The 25,730-nt window shown below is 39.6% G+C and overlaps 1 protein-coding gene across 6 annotated transcripts in view; it reads left to right on the top strand.

The window, feature by feature from the left end:
• The window catches only part of kcnma1a (potassium large conductance calcium-activated channel, subfamily M, alpha member 1a), an 858,112-nt gene that overhangs the window by 193,858 nt on the left and 638,524 nt on the right, over nt 1-25,730 (top strand). For all 6 annotated transcript variants that reach the window (XM_060854015.1, XM_060854014.1, XM_060854016.1 and 3 more), the window contains exon 2: nt 1,094-1,258. In XM_060854015.1, coding sequence (XP_060709998.1) covers nt 1,094-1,258 — 165 coding nt within the window. The remainder of the gene's footprint in view (nt 1-1,093; nt 1,259-25,730) is intronic.

The raw sequence follows: 25,730 nt of genomic DNA, 5'->3' as shown, positions 1-25,730 counted from the left end.
GCTTTTAGATCTGGAGGTCTGTCAGTATAAGCTTGTATACTAGCAGAATCCATGCAGAATGACTGATAAGTTCCCTCGAATGTCCCCAGTTTGCCATTTCTCCTTTACTGCCCTCTATTACCATGGGGATGTCTAAATAAATTTATCCATGAACAACTGTAAGCACACAACGTGTGCATGCAGATCACTAGTATAGAGTGAAAGGTTTTGCTAACTCCAGCCATAAGGATTGAATGCATATTCACGACACAAGATCATGAGGACATTTTGGCTTAGAAACTGTAGCCCCAGTTTTAACCTTGGTTTAATGGATGGCGTGATTTTAAAAACTCAACCCTTGCTGCGTAAATAAAAGACTATTATCACTCAGCTAATTTCTGGCCTGAAACAGATTGGAAGGAGGCAGGAGAAATGTAATGTTCCAGCCCCACAAATAAATGAAGGAAATTTCATCCTTTTCTAACCCCTTTCAAGGCGGATCCTTTTTCTGCCTGGTTCAGTCAGGCGAGACAGTGTCAGTAAAATTCGGATTAACTCTTGAATTAATAACATTGTGGGCCAATATGCCTATGTTTGAGAAGGACTCCACTAGGAACTGGGCAGGTACCTTTGCTTTGTAAGCTTTTTCTTCTCAGCAAAACAGGCAGGTAATTAACCTGAATAGTTGTTATTGCCCACCTATCCACTTACTGCCAGATAAGTGAGTTAAAATTGCTTCCTGTTACTTGGGGCTTCCCATGTATGATGGTAACTAGACCTGTATAGCACACATGGGAAACTTGTGTCAGTCATGAAGAACAGCTCGACCTCTGTTGCACTGGCTAACAATATTGCTGAGGTTCTGGACTAAACTAAATTCTGACATCGTAACCACTGTTTGTGCTGCAGTCTGCTTTCCTTGCTGTTGTATATTAATGCACTGAGAAGGTAGAGCTAAACTTTAGCAATGCTCTGTGTGAGATAAGGATCTCTCGTATTTTACATCCTATTTTCTCTTTTGGTTGCTGTTATAATGAGAAAAAGCTGGTATTAAAAAAAATCCTCTATCGTTTTATATTTTCCTCTACAATTATATTTTCCTGTTCTTTTTCAGGATGCGCAAAAAATCGGCATCGGCACAGGTAACCAGTCAGATGATACTCTCCAAGACCTGGATGAGAAGGAAGAAATTCCACAAGGGGAAGTGGGCTGGATGACTTCTGTAAAAGACTGGGCAGGTGTCATGATATCTGCCCAAACTCTCACCGGCCGAGTTCTTGTGAGTCTTAACTTTACCTTCGCTCCACACACAGTTGCAGTCTGTGAAATTCAGCTGAGTTTGATGTGTTGACACCAGGTTGTGCCTGTGTTCTCTACGACAGGAGCTGAAATCTGTTCAAATTCGTTGGCAGTCAAATCGATGATTATTTCATTTAAAACTAAAGCCAAGCAGGTGGACTCCAGTTACTGTGGATTTATTTGAATGTTATTTTGAGCTTTCTTTCGTAGCACTCAGAAGAAAAGATTATAAAATAAGAAAACATTGCATCTTTTTACACTTGTTACTATCGATTTCTGAACAGACCCCTGATAGTTTTGTCTTGAGGTTTCCTAACGATGTTTATTATGTTAATATGCAAAAGAAGTTATGTATTACATATGTAATTGTCCAGATATTAGATAAAGAAAAAAAGTGATTTGGTGTACTTGGGGAAATTGAAAGTCAAAGCAAATAATATATCTGCAAGTGTTGTTGAACTGGCTTCCATCTACGTTTATAGTAGTTCAAGTCTTTACTCTAGGGATGTTCTGTTACACACCAGTAAAATTGTTTGTGTTTCATAACTTGATTTTCAGTGGCCTGCAAATTTCTAAGTGTGGGGGTTGATGCTTGTATCAGAATGGGTGGATTCAAGATCCTGCTGATTTTGAGCTTCAGCTTTCATTTACATTAGACTGACGTTGATTGGGAGAGTTGTGGGGGATGGGTGGAAGTTTGTAGGGTGCAATGTATTGAGAAAAGGAAGAATTGTCAGGAGAGACGAGAGGCGCTAATCAAGACAGTTCAGAGGAAAAACCAAGGTTATGGAGTTGCCGCAATTGGGAGATTAGGACAACATAACTGGCCTAATTGACAGTAGTGACAGAATCAAGATAGGCAATCAAGACAGAGAGCACATTGTCAAGGATAAAGTTCAAGATAGTGATGGGTCTAGCTGACGATTAATCATTGGCAACAGCCTGTGATTTTCCTCAATAAACAATCCTATTTTTATAAACCTAACACTTTTAGAGACAGCTTGCTGCTGCAGTCGGTAAAAAACAACTTAATGAAGGGAGGCATCAATTGGTATTGCATATTATAACATTTACAGTTAGGTGTCTGAATAAGGCCTGATTAAGATGTGGTTCTTTTGATGATGTATAGGACATGACAGGTGGTGCATTTCTACATGAATGTTTTGGTGCCTGTTTTACACTTGTAAAATATGAAATGCCTCATTTAATTTGTATGGATTTCTCTCAGATGTAAAAATGTCCTGATACTAGTCTCACTCAAAATATCAGCCCTTCGGCCCAATAGGTCTACACCAACCCTCCGAAGAGTAACCCAACCAGACTCCTACCCTATATTTAGAACATAGAACTTGGAACAATACAGCACAGAACAGGTGCTTCGGCCCTCGATGTTGCGCTGACCTGTGAACTAATCTAAGCCCATTCCCCCTAAACTATCCCAACGTCTTCCATGTGCTTATCCAAGGATTGTTTAACTCAGCCACATTACAGAGATTTAACTACATTGGCAGGCAGGGTATTCCATGCCCTTACCACTTTCTGAGTAAAGCCTCTGACATCTGTGTTAAATCTATCACCCCTCAATTTGTAGCTATGCCCCCTCATACAAGCTGATGTCATCATCCCAGGAATAAGACTTTCACTGTCTACCCTATCTAATCCTCTGATCATCTGGTATATCTCTATGAAATCCTCTCTTCGCCTTCGTCTTCCCAGCAAGAACAGACCCGAGTCTCTCAGCCAATCTCCTCTGCACCTTTTCCAAAGCTTCTATATCCTTCCTGTCATGGGGGCGACCACAGCTGTACACAGTATTTCAAGTGCAACCACACTCGCATTTTATAGAGTCACAGCATGACACTACAGCTCCAGAAGTCAATCCCTCTACCAATAAAACCATATGCCTTCTTAACAGCACTGTCAACCTGGGTGGCAACTTTCAGTGATCTATGTACATGGACTCCAAGATTCTTCTGCATATCCACATTACCAAGAATCTTTCCATTGACCCCGTATTCTGCCTTCCTGTTATTCTTCCCAAAATGAAATACCTCACATTTATCTGTATTGAACTCCATTTTCCACCTGTCAGCCCAATTCTGCAGTTTATCCAAGTCCCCCTGCAACATTCTTCCACCCTGTCCACTACTCCACTGACTTTAGTGTCATCTGCAAACTTACTACCCATCCAACTACCTGCTTCTAAGTCATTTATAAAAATGACAAACAGCAGTGGTCCCAAAACAGATCCTTGTGGCACACCACTAATAGATTAGATTACTTACAGTCCAACAAGTCCACACTGACCAGCCGAGGCACAACCCACCCAGACCCATTCCCCTACATTTACCCCTTCACCTAACACTACGGGCAATTTAGCATGGCCAATTCAGCTAATCTGCACATTTTTGGACTGTGGAGGAAACCGGAGCACACCCACGCAGACACGGGGAGAATGTGCAAACTCCACACAGACAATTGCCTGAGGTGGGAATTGAACTCAGGTCTCTGCCGCTGTGAGGCAGCAGTGCTAACCACTGTGCCACCGTGCTGCCCATTATAGTAGTAACCGGACTCCAGGCTGAATATTTTCCATCAACCACCACTCGCTGCCTTCTTACAGAAAGCCAGTTTCTAATCCAAACTGCTAAATCACCCTCAAGCCCATTCCTCTGCATTTTCTCCAACAGTCTACCATGTGGAACCTTATCAAAAGCTTTACTGAAATCCATGCATACCATGTAACTGCCTTATCTGCATGCTTGGTCACCTTCTCAAAAAACTCAGTGAGATTTGTGAGATGTGACCTGCCCTTGACAAAACCATGTTGACCATCTGCAATCAAATTGTTGCTTGCTAAATGATTATAAATCCTATCTCTTTATGATCTTTTCCAAAACTTTTCCTACAACAGAGGTAAGGCTCACTGGTCTATAATTACCTGGGTCATCTCTACTGCCTTTCTTGAACAAGGGCACAACATTTGCAATCCTCCAGTCCTCTGATACTAAACCTGTAGACAATGACGAGTCTAAGATCAAAGCCAAAGGCTCCAACATCTCCTCCCTAGCTTTCCAGAGAATCCTCGGTTAAATCCCATCCAGTCCAGGGGACTTGTCTGCTTTCATCCCTTCTAGAATTGATAACACCTCTTCCTTACTAATCTCGTTCCTTTCTAGTCTAATATCTTGTACCTCATTCTTCTCCTCTACAATAAACCGACGAGAGATGTTCGTTTAGCACCTCTCCCATCTCCACAGGGTCCACACACAACTTCCCACTTCTGTCTTTGACTGGCCCTTTTCCTACCCTAGTCATCCTTTTATTCCTCACATACCTATAAAAAGCTTTAGGGGTCTCCTTTATTCTACCTGCTAATGCCCTGTCTTTGCTCTTCTTAACTCTCTCTTTAAATCCTTCCTAGCTAATCTGTAATGTTCCATCACCTCATCTGAACCATCTTGTCTCATCGTCACATAAGCTCCTTCTTCCATTTAACAAGAGATGCAATTTCTGTAGTAAACCATGGTTCCCTTACCTTATCACTTCCTCCCTGCCTGACAGGGACGTACCTATCAAGGACACACAATATCTGTTCTTTAAACCAACTCCACATTTCGATTGCCCCCATCCCCTGCGTTTTGCTACCCCATTCTATGCACCCTAAGTCTTGCCTAACTACATTATAATTGCCCCTCTCCCATCGATAACTCTTGCCCTGTGGCATGTACCTATCCCTTTCCATTGCTAAACTAACAGGTAACCGAATTATGGTCACTCTCTCCAAGGTGCTCACCTACCACTAAATCAAACACCTGGCCTGGTTCATTACCAAGCACCAGATCCAGTGTGGCCTCCCCTGTTGTCGGCCCTTTGACATACTGTGTCAGGAAACCCTCTTATATACACGGGACAAAAACCGATCCATCTGATGTACTAGATTTACTCCTGACTAATGCACCTAACACTATATTGCAATTTAGCATGGCCAATTCACTTGATCTGTACATCTTTTAGATTGTGGGAGGAAACTGGAGCACCCAGTGGAAACCCATGCAGACACGGGGAGAATATACAAACTCCACACAGACAGTTGCCTAAGGCGGGAATTGAACCCAGATTCCTGGTGCTGTGAGGCAGCAGAGCTAACCACTGAGCCACCATGCCAGCCATGCTAAATTGCCTATAGCATTGGTCAGGGGTAAATATTGGGTAGGGGAATGGGTCTGGGTGGGTTACTTTTCAGAGGGTTGGTGTGAACTTGTTGGGCCGAAGGGCCTGTTTCCATAGGAAATCAAAACTTAAAAAAAAACTGGTCCTGAAATTGTATGGTAGATTATCAACAGTATATTTTTAAACTTAAATCACTTTCTTTTCATTGGGAGTGTGAAAGATTAGATGGGAAATTAGGCTGAGCTGTAACTGAAATACCAAAGTTTAGAAACTGCTACTGCAAAATAAATGTTGGCAAATTGAATTCTCACTTTCAAGAAATAAACTATCGAACCAGTTTTGTGTAATCTCAAAGCATTGTGGTGACAGTTATTTGAGCAGTTGGAGTAAAAATTGTTTGTGGCCTGCATTTTCATCTTTGACCACTGGCATGAAGCTTGTATCCTGCCTGAAACTGGTCAAAATTCAAGTGAGTTCCCCAGAAACCTGTTCCACTTGCAGTTATTTGAAAGATATTTAGCAATTAAGTGTTCAGTTGTTGAGATAGTCTATTGATTATTAGTCCATATTTTTTATTAGTTGCCTTTGGCTTGCAATATGTAATTTTTGGTATTTGGTTCCTCCTTATTTAGCTACAGATTATTCTTAGAATAAATATATGGAAATATTCTTATTGTTGGTGATTGTCAGATGTGAATGTTAGTTACATAGATCCCTAACAGCTAGTTGTTCCACTGAGAGGTAGGCAGCACAATTGTATACCCAAACTTTAATGAATCTCTCTCCATCTGCATATATTTTTGAAGAAATAATCAATTTTAACATCATTCTTTTTGTTTTCTGGCAAGTGTTATTACTTGCTTGATTTTAGTTTTTGAAGTGTAGATTACAGAAGATTTTTAATTAGCTCATTAGGAACGATCAGTGTGTAATTGTACTCACTGTTTCCGATGTGAAACTATAATATTTGATAGACTTGTTATACTTGAGGAAGAGTGTTATAGTTACTGCACAAAAATCTCAGTCTTGTATATAATGCTGCTTGATCCCAATTGCATGCAGAATTCAGATGGCATTTTCAGAACTTTTGCACTTCAATCTTATGCACTTCAAGTTTTAGAAACTTTCATGCATTGTGCTCAAGGGAGTGACTTCACCAGTTCCAATAGGAAACTTTGCTTAAAAGAGGCACTGCTCTGTGGTTTATGTTGGCATTAGCTCAGGCATTGTAGAACAGACAAATTATCCCATATATGTTTGCTATCCTGTCAGCTTATAATGTACAGACTCGTGTCTTAAACTGAATAGGATAAATGGGATGAGAAGATTGGTGGAAGACATGCCACCGCGCCACCTTCTGATGCTTTTTTCTTAATGTCTGAAATAAACAGTGCAAACCTAGCTTCACCTGTTCTAGAATAGAATCATAGAATCTCCGCAGTGTGGAAGCAACCCATTCAGCCCATCAAGTCGACACTGACTGTCTGAAGAGGGGCATCATTCCCAGACCTGCTCTGCTACCCTATCCATGTAACCTTGCATTACCCATGGCGAATCCACATAGTCTGCACATCCCTGGACACAATGAGCAATTTAGTATGGCCAATCCACCTAAACTGCACATCTTTGGACTGTGGGAGGAAACCGGAGCATCCAGAGGAAACCCAAGCAGATACGGAGAATGTGCAGACTCCACACAGACAGTCACCCGAGGGTGAAATCGAACCTGGGTCCCTGCGCTGTGAGCCACTCTATTAAGAATTGCCAGTGAGTAAATTGATCCTAAAGTAGCTGGAACTTAAAGTACCTCAGTGAAATATTCTGAAATAAATATGCGGAGGAGTAATGAAGGTAAAAGTGACTCACCCTGTCACTTTTCGTCCCTCCTGGTTGTCCTCTAGAAATAAACCAGATTGAGAAATAAAGTTGGGAGGCAATAACAGAAGTGGACCTGGGCCTTTCTGGATCCGCTGATGCACTAAGAACAGTCCCACTGTTATGAAACAGTGATATCATAGCTTAAAAAAGGGTACTGACCTGAAGCGTTAACTGTCAGCATTTGAGAGCAGAGCAGAGCACCCAAATATTTTCACCTTTATCTATTTGAATTGGGTCTATTGTCACGTGTACTCAAGTACAGAAACACAATGAAAAGCCGCATGGCACCATCTTAGGTATGTGGTCTTACAAATCTTCTGTACAAATTAGGGAAGTAATGAAAATAAGTTATATTGCCTTACAGTTATTCACAGGAGAACTTAGAAAAATAAAATAAAGTTGAAAAGTCTTTATATAAAGGCCCTGCAATAGATCAATGCATGGGGCTTCCACAGTGGAATTCTTAATTCAGTAAAAAAAGTAAACTCTTCAAAGAATCTTAATTGAGCTAAATTTTGTTTAAAAAAAACTGAGTCATGTCTTAGTTGGATTCATGAATTGTAACCTTGGAAGCTTCCAGTCTGCATTGGGCCACTTAAAAGAATTAATTTTGGAACGCTGCATAAGTTATTGTCAATCCTTTATAGAGCAAGAGACAACCTGTGTACCAGTAATTCCTCTAATTAGAGTAGGTAGCTGAGGCTGATTTACTGACAAAGAAATTATTAATATTGAAATTGCATTATAGCACATGTCCAAATGCGAATACTCAGTGCCAAGTTTTTCTAAGTGCAGGCATACTAATTCACAAGCCTTATTTAAAAACCACGGTAATTAAAGGTCAAATACATATCTCAAGCCTCAAAATATTACATTTGATCGGCTGACATTATTTGTTCATGTTTATTTTGGAGCATTCCTGCAGCTATTTCAGAATCAATTTATTTACTAGTAATTCTCATTGGAGCAGGTGAAGCTATGTTTGTACTCCTGGCTTAAGTCAGTATTAAGTACAGAATTGCATTCTGGAAAATTCCATCATACTACTTTTAATGCAATTGAAATGGAAGCACATTATAGGACATATAAAAAGTGTAAAGCAGCTTGGAATTGCACATTTTGGCAAAGCAAGACATCCTCTCATTATCAAGATAAAAATTATATCAAACAGCATGCGGTGTTTTAATTTGAAAGATGGGAAAATGGCAATCAGTACAGATTAGTTTAATTTACCATTGAGACTTTCTTGCTGTCTCTGAACAGTAGTGTTCTGCATGGAAAGGAATGGAAGATGGGAGGAGATCCTGTTGCTTAAGTAAAGACAAATGTTTTCTTGGGTTGGAAAACTAAATTACCCTCCCAACCGCTTTCTCTTTGTACTTTACAATTTATTTTCACTTACTGGAAAATAAATATCATGCACAACCACCAACGCAGAAAAACAAATAGAGTTTTCGATATAATTGTTTTTCTTTGATCATAATGCATTGGCATAATTTCGCATTAACCTCCAAAAGGTTGTTGGTTTCACAATTTGTTATTCTGGTATTTTGTTTCACATCTCTGTTAAAAGAATGATTAGAGGGATTTCAGACAAATGTCAAAGTCAGGTCTTGTGGTTATAATTGAACACAGCTTGACTAGCAACAGTTGGATGGTGTAGAGTTTCATCCAGGGTGTATACCATTAAATGTAGAGTTCCTCTCCTTTAAAATGATAGAATCTGTGAAGATTCATCATGATGCGTGTCAGTAACATTGGAACTTCACCATAATGTGGAACTTCATCATGAATAGCCATAACTGTAGAGTTCCAACATGATGAATATCAGAAACTGAGAGACTCCACAAGAGGTATCATTGACCATGGAGCTCCCCTATGAGTGTCAGTAACATGGAACTGTTCTGACATGATGCACAATTCGACTGGTTTAAGAAATTAGGATTTTAGACTACTTGGGTGGCAATCAAGTGCAAAACATTTGGTTGTTTTCTTCTTTAACCTGGATTTTATGAATGTCCGTCGTGACGTTGTTCAACCAACTCAATTTCGACCTTTACTTTTGCATTGAATTTAAACATGGAACCATTGAAATGATCATTTGAGATATGGTAAAATCTCAACAGAACCTACAATTCTGGTGATATTTGCAAAACATAAACTGCGTACTTGAGAACAGAAAGTGCTTGTGGTGGGGTTGGTGAAATGAACCATTCAATTAGATGTCAGTTAATAATAAGGTTGCCAGCTTAGGTTTAATATATTCCTAAAGGTTTAATTATATGACTCCTGTAGTTAGCACTCTGTCCAGCGCACTCCCACCATTGGTTACCCAATGCATCTCTCCTCTGATTGCCCTGTTTTCCCACATCAATTGGAAAGCCAAATAAATTCTTCATTATCAATTTGCATAATTCCTGACTCAGTCAGTACTCCCCCACCTCCAATATTTTATAACTAAGCAACAGGAGAAAGTTTACTTTCACTTTATCTGTCAATTTACTCTAATGTTGCCTCAGCGATGCCTTGCATGGTTAGTATTTGATTCGTGGAGACCACTAGGCCAATCCTAGAGGCAACCATATACTGCTTAAGCCTAGCTGCTTTATGAAAAAGTGGCCTCCATTTTATGTTTGTAATGATATCAAAAATACCACCATTCACCAGTATGATAATTGTGAAACTGATTTCCAGGATGTGTTGTTAAATGTTGAAATCTAGAAATTTCTTTCAGTGATTACCTGCTCCTGCAGAGGGAGTGCTGCTGATATATCTACAGATCAAGATATTTAGAATTAGTTCAATTGATATAAACTTGCATTTTACTGATGTAAAAATCTTTGAATACGATATGATGGTTTGTTGAATGAGGTGTATTATGTTCCTAATTTAATTTGTACCCAACTTCCTGGGATTGAAGTAACATATTTTCCATTTATGAAGTGTCATATTTCTCCATTTTAATTGGAACAATTCTGTAGGTTTAATAATGACTTTTTAAATATTTTTGAAAGTTCAGTTTTAATCTTCTTTATGTATATTTGCATATTTCTTTTGTTGTCTGTAAAATGATTCGGAAAGGAGTCAGTGCTTTTTCACTTCCTGATTTGCTGCTGGTGAAAATTCGTCAATGTGATTGACTGTTTAGCCTGCTTGATGACATTCCTTTTACCAGCTACCAATCATCATCTTAAATTGATGTCAGAATGGAATTGATCTTCGGAAAGCTGAAATTTATGCAACAGAGATTGTTCCTCTTCAAAGTCATTAGCAAGAGCTATCAATGCCACTTTTCATTCCATCCAAACTCTGCATTTGTAAACCTCCATGTCAACCTGTGTTCCTTGATAGTGATTGCAGAAATTCTTTGAAAAAGATTGAATAGGTATTTTGCACTAGTTATCACTAAATAAGATACAGTTAACATCCAAGAGCAGCTATACTTCAGGGAGGGAAGAATGCAGGAAAATTGCAGTCACCAAAGAGATGATACTGAGTGGTCAGGATCTTCATCAACTTCATTGTAGGATCTTAGATGAAGTAGCAAGTGAGATGCATTGAGCTTAATTTTCTAAAACTCCCTTGGTTTCAAGGCAGTCCCATTAAGATTGGAAGGCAGCAAATGTAATTCTTTAATTCAAAATGAGAGAGAGAGAGACCCAGAAAGCAGGACGCTACAGGCCAGTTAGCTTACATCTATCATGAGTAAAATTCTAGAAGCTATTACTAAAGAAGTTATAGTTAAATTCAAGGTAATTGGGCAGAGTCAACATGGTTTTGTGATAGAGGAATTGCATTCAAACAATCTGCCGTAGCTCTTTGAGGAAAAAAATGTGTTGTGGATGAAGGAGAACTGGTGGATGCTTTGTACTTAGATTTCCACAAGGTATTTATTAGATTAGATCACTTACAGTGTGAAAACAGGCCCTTCGGCCAACAAGTCCACACCGAACCTCCGAAGAGCAACTGACCCAGACCCATTCCCCTACGTTTACCCCTTCACCTAACACTATGGGCAATTTAACATGGCCAGTTCACCTAACCTGCACATTTTTGGACTGTAGGAGGAAACTGGAGCACCTGGACGAAACCCATGCAGACACAGGGAGAATGTGCAAACTCCACACAGACAGTTGCCTGAGGCGGGAATTGAACCCAGGTACCACCGTGCCATCCACAAAGCACTTATAAAGTGCTGCATCAGAGATTGTGATGAAAAATGAAATCATTTGGTGAAGGGACAGCTTAATGGCATGGATTAGCTTGCAAACGAAAAGCAGAGCATAGGCATTAATTGGTCTTTTTCTGATTGGTAAGATATAGCGAGTGGTGTTCCACAGGGATCACGGGCACCTCAATTGTTAACAATTTATATAAATGACTTGGATGAAGAAACGGGTCTAGTTGCCCTTCCTGAAATATAGGTGCTCTTGGATGTTAACTGTATTTTCCTTATTGATAACTAGTGCAAGATACCTGTTCAATCCTTTTCAATGAATTTCTGCAATCACTATCAAGGAGCATAGGTTGACATGGAGTTTTACAAATCGAGTTTGGATGGAATGCTAAGTGGATTTGATAGCTCTTGCTACTGACTGATGATGACACAGGTAATAAAGCCAGTTGTGAGGAGGATGTAAAATTGTCAAAGCAGAATATAGATAGGTTTGGTGAGTGGGTTAAGAGCTGGCTAAATGATTTTATAATATGGGAAAATGTGAAATTGTCCATTTTGGTATAAAAACAAAAAGAACATATAATATAAATGGTATGAGATTGAAGGGCTCTGAGGTGCAGAGGCAAAAGTCAGGACTGCAGATGCTGGAGATAATAGTTGACAGTGTGGTGCTGGAAAAGCACAGCAAGTCAGGTAGCATCCGAGGAGCAGGAAAATTGACATTTCGGCAAAAGCTCTTCATCAGAAAAGCCTTTCCCGATGGAGGGCTTTTGCGCAAAATGTCGATTTTCCTGCTTCCTGGATGCTGCCTAACGTCCTGCGCTTTTCTAGCACCACACTCTCAACTCTCAAATGCAGATAATGTATAAGTACAGCAAGTAATTTGGAAAGCTAATAGAATGTTATTATTTATTACAAGGGCAATTTAACACAAAAGTAGGAAGGTTTGCGGGCATTGGTGAGATATATCTGGATTACTGCCTTATTCAAAGAAGGATGCAAATACAGTTCAGAGAAGGTTTACTAGACTAATATCAAGAATGATTTGGAGGTGCCGGTGTTGGACTGGGGTGTACAAAGTTAAAAAATCACCAGATTATAGTCCAACAGATTTAATTGAAAGCACTAGCTTTCGGAGTGTTGCTCCTTCATCAAGTAGTTGTGGAGTACACAAATATAAGACAGGGAATGTATAGCAAAAGTTTACAGTGTGATGTAACTGAAATTATATATTGAAAAATACCTTGATCGTTTATTAAGCCTTTCATCTCTAAGAATGACCATGTTAGTTTCATTTCTTTCTTATGTAAATCGCAAAACCTTTTTAAAAAGTTACATTCTCAAGTGAACTTTAACAATTGGTGTCAGCCCAGATAATGTATTGAAGAATATCATGAATGAACAAGTTGTCTTAAGAGAAAAGGTTGGACAAAGTTGGTTTGTGGTTCCAAGAGAAAGAAGTGCCTCGACTGAAACATAAAAGTCCTGAAGTGCCTTGACAGAGTAGGTGTGTAGAAGATGTTTTTTCTTATGGGAGTATCTAGAACTGGGAGTCACTGTTTAAAATTAGGGGTTCATTCATTCCAGATAGATAGGAGATCATTTTTTTTTCCTGACAGAGGATTGAGAGTTTTGGAACTCAGTTCTGTAAGGAAAATGGAAGCAGACTTGTGAACTATTTTGTAATTGAGATAGGTGGGTTTTTTGGTAAGTAAGGGCATGAAACATTGTTGGGGATTGGCAGGATTGTGGATTTGTGGTTACAATCAATTCAGTCGTGACCTTACTAAACGTGGATCAGATTTGAGGGATAGATTAGCCTACTCCTGCGCCTTATGTGCATATTTGTATGATTGTCACTCATTTGCCCCCTAAGCATTTTACAGATAGGTTAATCATGGTACAGCCTGAACTGTTCAGAAGAACAGATTGCAATCCTGGAGGATACCAGATAAAAGAACTGTTTAAAGTGAAAAAGGTTTAAGTGAGGATGAGACTCAGGTCATTAAGGTCAAATGGGAATGTGCCAATGAAACTACTCCTCGCTCTTGCTGCTGTTAAATTGTTTGATCACAGAGGAATGATTTCATGCTGGTAGATGTGAAAGCTCACTGGGTTCCTCAGTGTGCTTTTCTTTAAACACTGCTTGACTCCGCCTGGCTAATCACAATATTGTCGTGAGCTTCTCTGACCTGCCCTGGAGCTGTATAGTCCCAGTTGTTGTTTCACTTGGGTAAGGTACAGATCAAGAGGCAGATGGCGTTCGACATCTTATGCTCCATGTGTTTCCAGACCCAGTTCCAAATGTTAACTATCCTTGAGGCTGAAATAAATTAACCTATAAACGTCCTGCATCAGTTAACAGATTAAAGCAAAATGAAAATTGTAATGTTGATGTGATCCAATGTTTCTGTAGAGATAACAATAATAATTTAACTTCCCAATCTGGCATAAATATATGCTTCCAATGAAAAATTTGTAATAAGTTTAACTAGTTATTGGAAGGAGTAAAATGTGTTTAGAATAAAGAGGATCTGAAAGTGTGTTGCTGGTTAAAGCGCAGCAGGTCAGGCAGCATCCAAGGAACAGGAGCTGCCTGACCTGCTGCGCTTTAACCAGCAACATATTTTCAGCTCTGATCTCCAGCATCTGCAGACCTCACTTTTTACACTTAGAATAAAGGGGAGCCCATTGATGTACCTTGTCAAATGGTATGCTGAGAATGCTGGAGAAAATCAGCAAGGCTGGCAGCATCTGTGGAGAGAGAAACACAGTCAGTGTTCTGAGTCTGGTATGACTCTCCAAAATCACCATCATGACATCTGGTCTGTTCAGGGCATGTTAGCTGTGTAAAGCCCAGTCCCTAGCAAGTGACAAGTACAGTGCTGACCTGGTGTAAAATGACATGCACTGATGCAGTGGTAGTTTGGAAAATAAATTTCAAAGCTGGCAGCTTTTAAATACATCACAACTAAATTGTCTAGATGATTGCGTGAGCTCTCCCAGTTTTGATTTTCCTTTCCATAAGGGCTGGTATGTGTAAAGATGATGTATGAATATATATGTCCAAAATCAGTCATTTATGCTTCCCCTATCTTTGAGTATTTGCATATAATTTGGGGTTGAAGTTCGGTTAAAGATATTTTCAACAAAATCCTGTAACTCACTAAAAGAGCTGTTTGGCTATTCCTTTCACTCCATTGCTGTATGGAGCTCTGCCTGTCTGTAAAACCGGAATAAATATTTTACTCAACCTTCAGTCACACAGACCATGCAATTAATCACCCTGATTTTGTTAGGTCAGCAAAATGTAGCTTTTCTTCAGGAAAGAGTTTAGATTTCCACTGCTACTTGTGTGAAGACATTTTCTTGTCATCTCCCCCAGACAAACCTTAAGAAATGTTTTGCTCAGTGGTGGATTTTGTGTTTGTAGTCATTCTCCAAAAGATGGCCGAACTATGTAGTCGTGACCAGTGCTGAAGACATGTTTGTTCTAATGTATCCAAGAAAGACTGTGTCAATACTTATAGGTCATGGGATCAGAGCAGGTGCACACACAATATGAGTTACTTGCTGTTGCCTTTCAGTCAGTTGTCTCTTAAAATCTACAGGTGTCAAAAGAACCAGAAAGACATTTGCTTCCTGTCAGCTTGCCTCACTGCAAAATAAATAGCCGATAGTGGCGTGAAATAGAGATGAAATTTGTCTTTAGCACAATAGATCAGAATAACTGCAACTAAGATGAATGTACCAATATAAGTAGAGTTAAAGCGATATTTCTTGTCATTTTTTAGATCCCTAGCCATTGCACGCACGATTTTGTGTTTGAATCCCTAACTGCGTTTAGATGTTTCTTCCACCATGCAGAAATGTCTGTAAGTCTGAAAGTTCAGAGCGCTTACCTCGAGGGATGATAGCACTATGAAAAGCACTTGCAATTTTACCCCTGAAAATTTAACTCGCTGAAAATTTCGGTGTTGCTAGATTGTGTAACCTGAGCTACCATCCAGGCAAGCTCTATGCTGCCAGCTTCAGTTTTCTTAAAACAATATCTGTTCATTTGGGATTGGCAGCGAGATATTGTGCCTAATTTAGGTAATTTAGTTTCAAGCCTGCAAGTAGATCATCATTTCAATTTGTACATGGCCAAGTTATACGTGATGTTTTGTAGCATTGTCTTTTGGGATCATTATTATTAGTAACAAATTGGGTCAAAGTAATAATGGAACCATCCACAAATTAACAGATGACTGGCTGTACTTTTCCAGCACAACACTTTTTGACTCTGAACTCCAGCTTCTCCAAATTCACAAACCACATGCTAAAGGTAGTGGGATTGTTTTGTGAGCACAGTAAACTGTAAAACAGAGGTCACATCAAGGCCATACAGGCCATTAACATGGCTGTACTGTCCCTGCACATGGAAGAAAATATCTAAATCTTTTATATCTTTCTCTTTTTCTTTCTCATCTCTTCCATATCCACTATCCCTTGCTTGTGCTTCTTTACAGTTTCTCTGTGACTCAGTCTACTTCAGACTCCTTTTGCCTGAGTCCATTCTGTCTTTCTCTCCTTGCACTCATTTTCCCTACTCATTTCCCGAGCTCTCACTCAAAGCAAAACGGATTTTAATCAATCCATTGGGACATGTAAAGACACATTTCTGGATCAGGGTGACTTAAACCCAGACCATCTGCCTGGAAACAGGGAAGCTACCACCGTGTGAAAAAAGAGTCTGCCTTAAGGTCAGCCTACCATCACAATTAATTGGCTGCTTCTTTGCTAATGCTTCACCCGTGTAGTCTCAAATATGTGCATACATATATGCAAGGTACCTTCACATTCAGTTGCATCTTTTCTCCTCTCTGTACTTGCTGAAACATGGAGCACAAATGGTAAAGGCAGTAGACAAAGTATTTGGGTGAGTCCATCACTCCCAACTACCAGCATGAGTGCTGGATATATTTGCTTAGTGGGGCCTTGAAAACATTTTGAGGCAAAGTTTGAAAGATGCAGCTTCACACAATGGTTGAAATGCTGGATGCCTGGAGGACCGATAATATTTATGGGGCACGTACTGAGGGAAAGAATTTCTACACAATGGAATAATTAATATACAGGTGGTTGTCACATATGACATTAGATTCTAGCCTAATTTGAGTCATATTAGAATTCTGATCACTTCCTATTTATAAAAATGTTCTCAAGGCACTCTCAAATTATATTCTGTTCTATAAATATCTCCCACTTTCATCACGGATAAAAAAAAAGGCCTTGTAGCCACTTCAACTAATAATCGGTATTCAGCCCCTTTCATAGCAGTTTTGCAACTGTGTTGGCAGTGACCGTATATGGAGTTCAAAAGCTTTATTCAGTTTCTGTTGACTTTGTGTTCTTTGATGACATTTTTATCACATTACTGCTCATTTTGTGTGTTGGGCAGCAGTTTTATCAGTTTCTGCCAATGTTTTGTAGATATATGTCGATACCAATCTCTGCTGACCAGATAATTATCAAATGTCTGTGGTTTATGCGAACATCCATTTTATCAGCTCATATTTATACTGTCCAAAGGGAAACAAGTAAATCACATATTTGGGTGGATAACATAGACCTCATAGGTCCTATCATTTCATTCTTTTCAAGTAAATTTTGATCACTAGATCTTACCACCTGACCTCTGTGCACTCAGCTGGATTGCATACTTTAAGTAGTTTTGTCACATTATTTAGTATAATATATAAATTTTTCTGAGTTAAAGTGTGCAGAGATTAAGCAGATGTACTAAACTTGGCTCAGCTGTGGTCCTGAAATCAGATGGTTGTTGGTCCAGATCCTGCTCCAGAGGTTTGAGTAATGAAGGAGTGACTCACCATTGGAGGTGGTCATAGAGTCATAGAGATGTGCAGCGTGGAAACAGACCCTTCGGTCCAACCCATCCATGCCGACCAGATATCCCAACCCAATCTAGTCCCACCTGCCAGCACCCGGCCCATATCCCTCCAAACCCTTCCTATTCATACATCCATCCAAATGCCTCTTAAATGTTGCAATTGTACCAGCTTCCACCACTTTCTCTGGCAGCTTATTCCATACACGTACCACCCTCTGTGTGAAAAAGTTGCCCCTTGGTTTTTTTTTATATCTTTTCCCTCTCACACTAAACCTATGCCCTCTAGTTCTGGACTCCCCGACCCCAGGGAAAAGACTTTGCCTATTAACCCTATCCATGTCCCTATAAGGTGCTGTCTTTCAAAATGAGGTCTTACACCGAAGCCCTGTCCATCAGTTTAGCTAGATCTAATGGGTTCTCTGGCACTATTTGAAGCAGTGCTGAAGATGTTTCCTAATTTCCTGTCCAACATTTATCCATCGAGTTAATTTTAAAAATACAGATTATTTGATCATTCACCTCTTTACACTTTGCTGAAATTTGCATGTAGAAGTTTTCTTACATAGAAAAACAAACTGAACTGTGGCATATATGTCAATGCAATAACAAAAAAAATCACATTTAAAAGCAGGAAATTTGATACTGAGTTTTATTTTTGGCCAGTTTCTCAGTGGTACATACTTTTTCTAAACTGATGGGTATTGTGGAGGTACATCATTGTCATCTTTTGAACGTGATTAGTCATTGTTTCAGGCTTGTTGATCACTGTGTAAATTCTTTCTCTAATGTATATTTACAAGCGCAAGCAAGCATCTATTTATTTTTTATCTTTGGAAATTCTGAAAGTCATTGACTGAATTGTCATGGTTCAGAATAAAATGGAACTGAACTTAGTTTCCTGGGGATAGATTCATTGTTGACTGACAACATCTGATGAATATTAAAAAGTTCAAAATTGTTTCAGCATGTTTAGCATACGATAGATATTTAATGTAGTAATGAAGATTATGTAGTTATAATAGTGTATTAAATTAATTGCACTATTTTTATAAATTTTGCATTCCCTGGGCTGGTCATATGGAGTATGATGACAGATGATTAACATTGACTGGGGTTTCAGTGGATCTAGAGCACTGATCTTTGACAAATGGTACTTACAATCACTGGTGCAGAAAATAAGAGTGCTGAAAAACAGCCACGATTATTGTACAGAAAGCAGTGTCTATGCAGTCTTTGAGGCAATAAACATCTTAATGATCTTAATGAGTTGCACACAGCTGAAATCAAATGTGCAGCCCAACGTTTGACACCTTTTCTGCACCTGTTCCAGTCTGAAATTTGGAACTGTGAGGTCATTATGTAAACCATATAGTCTTTGAAAATGAAGTAGTAGTAGCACATGGGCAATTTGGAGAGATTATAGATCTCTAAAAATTATTCAGAACTGACTTAGACTAGCACATAAAAAAACAGTCTTTATGAGTTTAAGATTAATCAATTGCTTTGTGTAAAATGAAGCAGTAAGAGCTGTATTAATGGTTATTTTATAATTACAGGGGACATATTTGTTTTATGACATTTTTAAAAAGAAAAGATGAAGCCATTCTGAGAGAAGTATTTTATTCTTATGTAATCTCTTGAATCAAATAAATACATGAGCAACATTTTCTTAAATTATAAGTAACTGCATTTCATTGTTCTCAAAGATTTAAGAATGATTGTTTATGTTTAATTGCTACAAAATGGTTCATTTTAATGCAGAATATTTATCAAAGATAAAAACAGAAATTGTTGGTGAAACTCAGCAGGTTTGGCAACATCTGTGGGAAGAAAGCAGAATTACTGTCACTGATGACTCTTCATCAGAACATTTATCAAAGACCATCCACTAATTCTCACTTTCATGATGGATCTGAAAAGGATCCCATTGCTATCACTAAAGCTTATCCCCTTCACTCCTGGACAAAGGGAAGATGAGTGAGACTCCATGGCCTTCAAACTAATTATGGTAAAAAAATCCTAGACTGCATACAGACACACATTGTTGTACTAATCACATCATCCCATACCAAATTCAATTTAGTGCGGTGACCATTTGCGCAGTTTTCTTACTCCAGAAAACAATTTTGCGGCTTACGTTTAAGTCAATGTCTTCAAAACTTGTCAGGCTATTTGTGATGACTTTGAGACAACAGTCCTTGTCTTGTGAATTCATTGTGATCAGTTGAAGAGGTGCTTTGCCTCAAAAGTCGCGGAATCAAATGCATCAATAATGTTTAAAAAAATTACTGGATGTGGGAAAAGAACAAGAAAGGAGAGTTAATTGGATAACTTGATAAGTATAGTATAGAATGGCCTTTTCCTTCCAGGAATCATTCTAAGAAAGTTGCTGGATCAATATAAAAATGTAATTACCTGCACATATGTGACTCCTGCTCCATACTGGTGCTTTTTGGAGAAAAGGAAGGACAGTAAATACAATCTTGTTGCATGTAGCACCTTAGCAAATATAAAAAAAATTAATTTGTTGATCCTTCATTGCAGCAAGATCCTTCCCTTTAAGGAATTAGAGGTTATGGAATCACTATCTCACTCCCCCAGTACACTAAAGGTCAGTTAATTCTCTCACCAGTAAATTTCCTGTCACAAATTAGGTGCAGGAACGAAGGTGAAAATATTTATATTTAGATAGAGCTCTGTAGAACTATTTCCTGACTCCATAAAGTAATTCACTGAAATGCTAGGATGTCAGGCTAACATTACACACCATGTTATTCCACACTGACTGCTTACATGCCGCAGCTGACATGATCATGATCTTGGCTGTACTGGATTCTAGGCGTTGTAAAGACCATTTGGTCAGCTCAGTCTATACTTAAACTTTTCAGTTCTGTATTTAACCATTTATATTGTTCAATGGATCTCATTATTGGAAGTTGATACCATATATCTGCAGTTAATTTCTCTTGTCCCCTGACTCTTTTTAATTTTTTAACATTTTGAGTTTCTTCTTGCCACGCCCCATCCCCTGCCCCATTCTCACTCCCACTCCCAATTTTACATTCACCCCTATTATGCTATGTGTTCATGGTCCTTTCCATAATCTGTTTTTATGAGTTCGCCTATATATTTCTATATGACTTTGTTAGTTAAGACAGGGAATGACAGAGCTGCATTGATCAGCAAGCAATCATAACCTGTACTGAATATCCTGTGTAGTGCTAGACGTTGAAAACACTCAACATAGATATCAGAGTAATTACCTGCTGCTCACTTCAAAGAACCTCCATGTTAGGTATTGGCATCAGCATCTCAGGGCACAATCCATGGGTGCTAGCCACATGGACATTGGCATTTGAAATGTGCCAGTCTTTTAATGGCACACATGTCTCCTACCTTACAAGAAGCTCTGCACTTAACAGTCATAAAGTCATGTAGCACAGAAACAACCCCTTCAGTCCATGCTGAATATATTTCCGAACTAAACTAGTCCCAATTGCCTGCTCCTTTCTCTGTGTGCCTCTCTCTGTATCCATTTTGTAAATGAACAAGTCTGCACCTTACCATTTGGCTTATGCTTCTGTAGCTCATAAATTAGGAAAATCAATTTTAAATTCATTACAATGGCCTTGAGGGAATGATCAAGAGGTTGGAATAAATTGGAAGAAGTGAGGACTGCAGATGCTGGAGATCAGAGTCAAAGAGTGTGGTGCTGAAAAAGCACTCCTGGTCAGGCAGCATCTAAGGAGCAGGAGAATCGACGTTTCGAGCATAAGCTATTCATCAGGAATGAGGCTTGTGGGCCAAGGGGGGTGAGAAGTAAATGGGAGGGGATTGGGGCTGGGGAGAAGGTAGCTGGGAATGTGATTGTAGATAAAGGTGGAGGTGAAAGTGATAGGTCGGAGAGGATGGTGAAGCAGGTAGATGGGAAGGAAGATGGACAGATAGGACCGTTCAAGAGGACAGTGCCTCGTTGGAAGGTTGGGACTGGGATAGGGTAGCAAATTGGAAAATGTGGAAATTGGTGAAATCCACATTGATCCCATGTGGTTGGAGGGTCGCAAGGCAGAAGATGAGGCATGTCCTGGGCCGCCTCCACCGCCAAATTCTAGACGCCTGGAGGAAGAACACGTCATCTTCCGCCTTGGGACACTCCAACTACATGGGATCAATGTGAATTTCACCAGTTTCCCCACTTCCCCTCTCCCGACCTTATTCTAGTCCCAACCTTATCCCAGTACCAACCTTCCAACTTGGCACTGCCCTCTTGAATGGTCTACCTGTCCATCTCCCTTCCCGCCTATCTGCTCCACCCTCCTCTCCAACCTATCACTTTCACCCCCACCTTTATCTACCTATCGCATTCCTAACTACCTTCTCCTCAGCCCCACCTCCCCCATCCCATCCCATTTATCTCTCAGCGCCCTTGGCCCATAAGCGTCATTCCTGATGAAGGGCTTATGCCCGAAACATCGATTCTCCTGCTCCTCGGATGCTATCTGACTGGCTGAGCTTTTCCAGCACCACACTCTTTGATGTTGGAAAAATTGACAACTTTTGGTCTCTGGTTAGTGAACAGCAATGACTGTTTCTTTTAAAGTGTTGCATGCTCATTTAATGCGAAACTTATGTTTCAAAAAATTTTTTGAAATATAGATGGTGCGTAATAGTTTGCCTATTTTTACTCCAGTAGAGCAAGCTGTTTATTCCACAATCGCAGTATGACAGAAATGGTTAACTATGCCCCGTGACTGCATCAGGTAGTGAAGAGACACTGAAATCCTACCAGTAAGAAAGAGAAGCTTAAAGGAAAATGGGCTTAATTTATTATCCTATTTCAGGTGATGATTAGAATGTTGTGGGAACGTTTTGATTCAATAATGTTCCTTATTTCAACCTTTTAAACTGAATGGCAATTTTTCTCATTCCAAGTAACATTTGTAGAATGAAAAACAGCAGTTTAAGTTTCAGGTCAACAACACCTAGAACAAATGCAATCAAGTGTCAGACCTGATTAGTATTTTGAATATTTCCTGCTTTTTTTTGCTCTCTCCATGTCCTTCTCTTTTGCTTCCTGAAAAGGCTCCCGATAGGGTGTTTATTCCAGCCTGTGCTAGTGTTGCTTTTAAAGTGCTATCTGGGAGGTATGTGAGACTTGCATGAGGTGATAAAATATAATCGTTTCCCCTATTCCATTTTCTCCTTGTGTCCCTCTCTCTCTAATAGCCTCATTCAGCTGGACCTATCACTTTCACCTCCACCTTCGTCTACCTATCTCATTCCCAGCTACCTACCCTGCAGCCCCACCCCCCTCCCATTCATCTCTCAGCCCCCTTGGCCCACAAGCCTATTCCTGTTGAACAAGTGATATGTTGCAAACAATGGTTTCATTTTTGTTCTACTTTACTTTTGTTCCTGGGAGTCTCTGCATCTTCTATTTGTCTATAAACCCATTGGATTTTGACAGTAAATTGCACCATGGAAAGCCATGAACCATCAAGTCAACTTAACTACTACAATTCAAACATAAATCAACTCGGTGCCATGCTACTGTTGCAGCCAGGGTCAGCCTTGATACATCACTTGAACTGCCATCCTTAAATCATGTTAATTATATTATTCATTTACCTACATTATGTTTTGAATATTTTAGTTCACAAATTGGCAGTAAAGTTAATATCTAAAAGGTAAGAACAGCAAATTCATAACCACTTACCAAACAGTTGCCTTCTTTCTCCACTGTAGAGCGAGAACCGATTCTAGTTAGCTCCAATGAATCTAGCTCTGTCTCTAGCTGCCTGCCATGCTGTCATTTTCTTTCCCGTTCCGCTTGGTGATACTGACCGCCTGTCTCAGTACCCTCAGCTTGCTTATTTCTTAAGGTGATGCTGGATACCTGTCTTGGTGGCCGTACCCCATCTGCTCCTCTGGGTGATACTAGCTGTTCCTTTGATATAGACAAGAATTCTAGCATGAACTACTTTTGGTAAGAGGATTAAAAAATGCTACTTAAAAATATCACTTCATCACAGGAAATAATCAAGGATTAAGCTAATTGCAAGCATACAATGTAAATAACCATTAATTATTCTAAATAACCAGGAAAGCACCTTACCAATCTAATGTAAGTTAAGTGGTAATACAATCCTTGTTACTGGATTTCTTAATACTGCTGTATTGCAATCAAATGTTCTAATCTCTTGTGTTTCCTTTTTCATTAAGTGACAATACTTTCACAGAAAATATTTGATTTTATGTGTAATGTTGCAAATCATATTAAAATATGTAATTGGGCCATTTACACTGTACGATGCTCTAATGACAATAATTTGCCATCTATCTAGAATGTTCCACTTGTTCAAGCATGCTGACACTGCTCTTTTATATTTTGATAATAACATGTTTTGAGATGTCACTTTATCCACAAACTGAGAAAGTTTTACAGAGAATAGGGGCCATTCACCCATCATACCCTTTTGATGACTAACCTACTTAAAATTCTTGGACTAGCAAGGCTCCAGTGATCAACATGCTTTCTTAAAATGCTTTATATTTTCTGCACCCCTCCTATTCTGGCCTTTTGATTTTCATTGTTGCATCACTGATAGATCTCTCTTCCTTTAAGTCCTTCAAACGTTCCAGTTTGACCGAGCATATGCTCGTCTGCCTAATAACTGGCTTAATGTCAAATTTTGTTTGCTAATTCTCCCATGAAATCACTGACAAACATGCCTTGGGGAGATGAAGTCCTGTCTTCACTTTGAGCGTATCCTGCATTATATTTTATTGGACTATTATCACACCAAATGGCATAGGCTTTGAATAGACTCAGAAACTCAAGACTGGGCATCCGTGAGGCAACCTCGTGACTCAACCTATCAACCATCTGCATCAAATTATGGATATACCTCCAAGCCCTCACCATCCTGACTTAGAATTATGTTGCCATTCCTTCAGTGTTACTGGGTCAGAATCCTGGTACTCTCTCCCTAACAGCATTGTGGGTTTGGCTGCACCAAATGGATTGCAGCTCACTGCAACCTTCTCTAGGGATGGGTGACAAATGCTTGGCCCTGCCAGGAAAGCCCAATTCCATGAGAGAATTTTAAAAATGAACATATCATACATGTCTTTTGTTTTGGAAGGGGGAGTGAGGATTAGAGCTTGAACTCTTTTGAATTAACTGGAAGGGGATATTCCTAATCTCACCTCTTTGAACTTTAACTTGGCATTACCTTACACAAACACCCAACGAACATGTTGCTTGACATTTGCACTACAGAATTGACCAGGTGGATGGTCTCTGTGTGTCCAGAGACCTATTTAAGAGTGCAGGTAGGTAATAAATTTATAGAGTCATGGAGATTTACAGCATGGAAACAGACTCTTCAGTCCAACTGCCAGCACCCTGCCCATATCCCGCCAAACCCTTCCTCTTCATATACCCATCCAGATGTCTTTTAAATGCTTCCACCATTTCATCTGGCAGCTTATTCCATACACATACCATGCTCTGCATGAACAAGTTGCACCTTAGGTCTCTTTTATATATTTCCCCTCTCACCCTAAACCTATGCCCTCTAGTTCTGAACTCCCCGACTCCAGGGAAAAGACTTTGTCTATTTATCCTATCCATGCCCCTCATGATTTTATAAGCCCTCAGCTTCCAACGCTCCAAAGAAAACAGCCCTACCCTATTAAACCTCTCCCTATAGCTCAAATCCTCAAACCCTGGCAACATCCTAAATCTTTTCTGAACCCTTTCAAGTTTCACAACATCTTTCCAATAGGACGGAGACCAGAATTACATGCAATATTTCAACAGTAGCCTAACCAATGCCCTGTACAGCTGCAACATGACCTCCCAACTCCTGTCCTCAATACTTTGACCAATAAAGGAAAGCGTACCAGACGTTGTCATCACTGTTCTATCTACCTGCTACCTTTCAAGGAGCTATGAACCTGCACTCCAAGGTCTCTTTTTCAGCAACACTCCCGAGGACCTTACCATTAAGTGTATAAGTCCTGCTAAGATTTGCTTTCCCAAAATGCAGCACCTTGCATGTATCTAAATTAAACTGCATCTGCCACTTCTCAGCCCATTGGCCCATCTTATTTTTATATGGCACAACCCCACCAAGCCTGAATGACCACAGGATGTAGGAGCAGAGGTGTGCCAGTTGGATCATTTTGCTGTACAATTCATTGGGATCATGGCTGATTTGATAATGATCAACTCTACTTTCTTACTTTCTTCCCCCCCTAAAGACCTTGATTCCGTTACTGATTAAAAATTTCAGTCATCCAGAAACTTTTGGCAGCCAGAAAAAT

Source organism: Hemiscyllium ocellatum, chromosome 43 (genome assembly GCF_020745735.1).
Source record: "Hemiscyllium ocellatum isolate sHemOce1 chromosome 43, sHemOce1.pat.X.cur, whole genome shotgun sequence".
NCBI classification, from domain to species: Eukaryota; Metazoa; Chordata; class Chondrichthyes; order Orectolobiformes; family Hemiscylliidae; genus Hemiscyllium; species Hemiscyllium ocellatum.
Note: the sequence above shows the minus strand (reverse complement) of the source record. Positions and strands in the feature narration are given on the sequence as shown.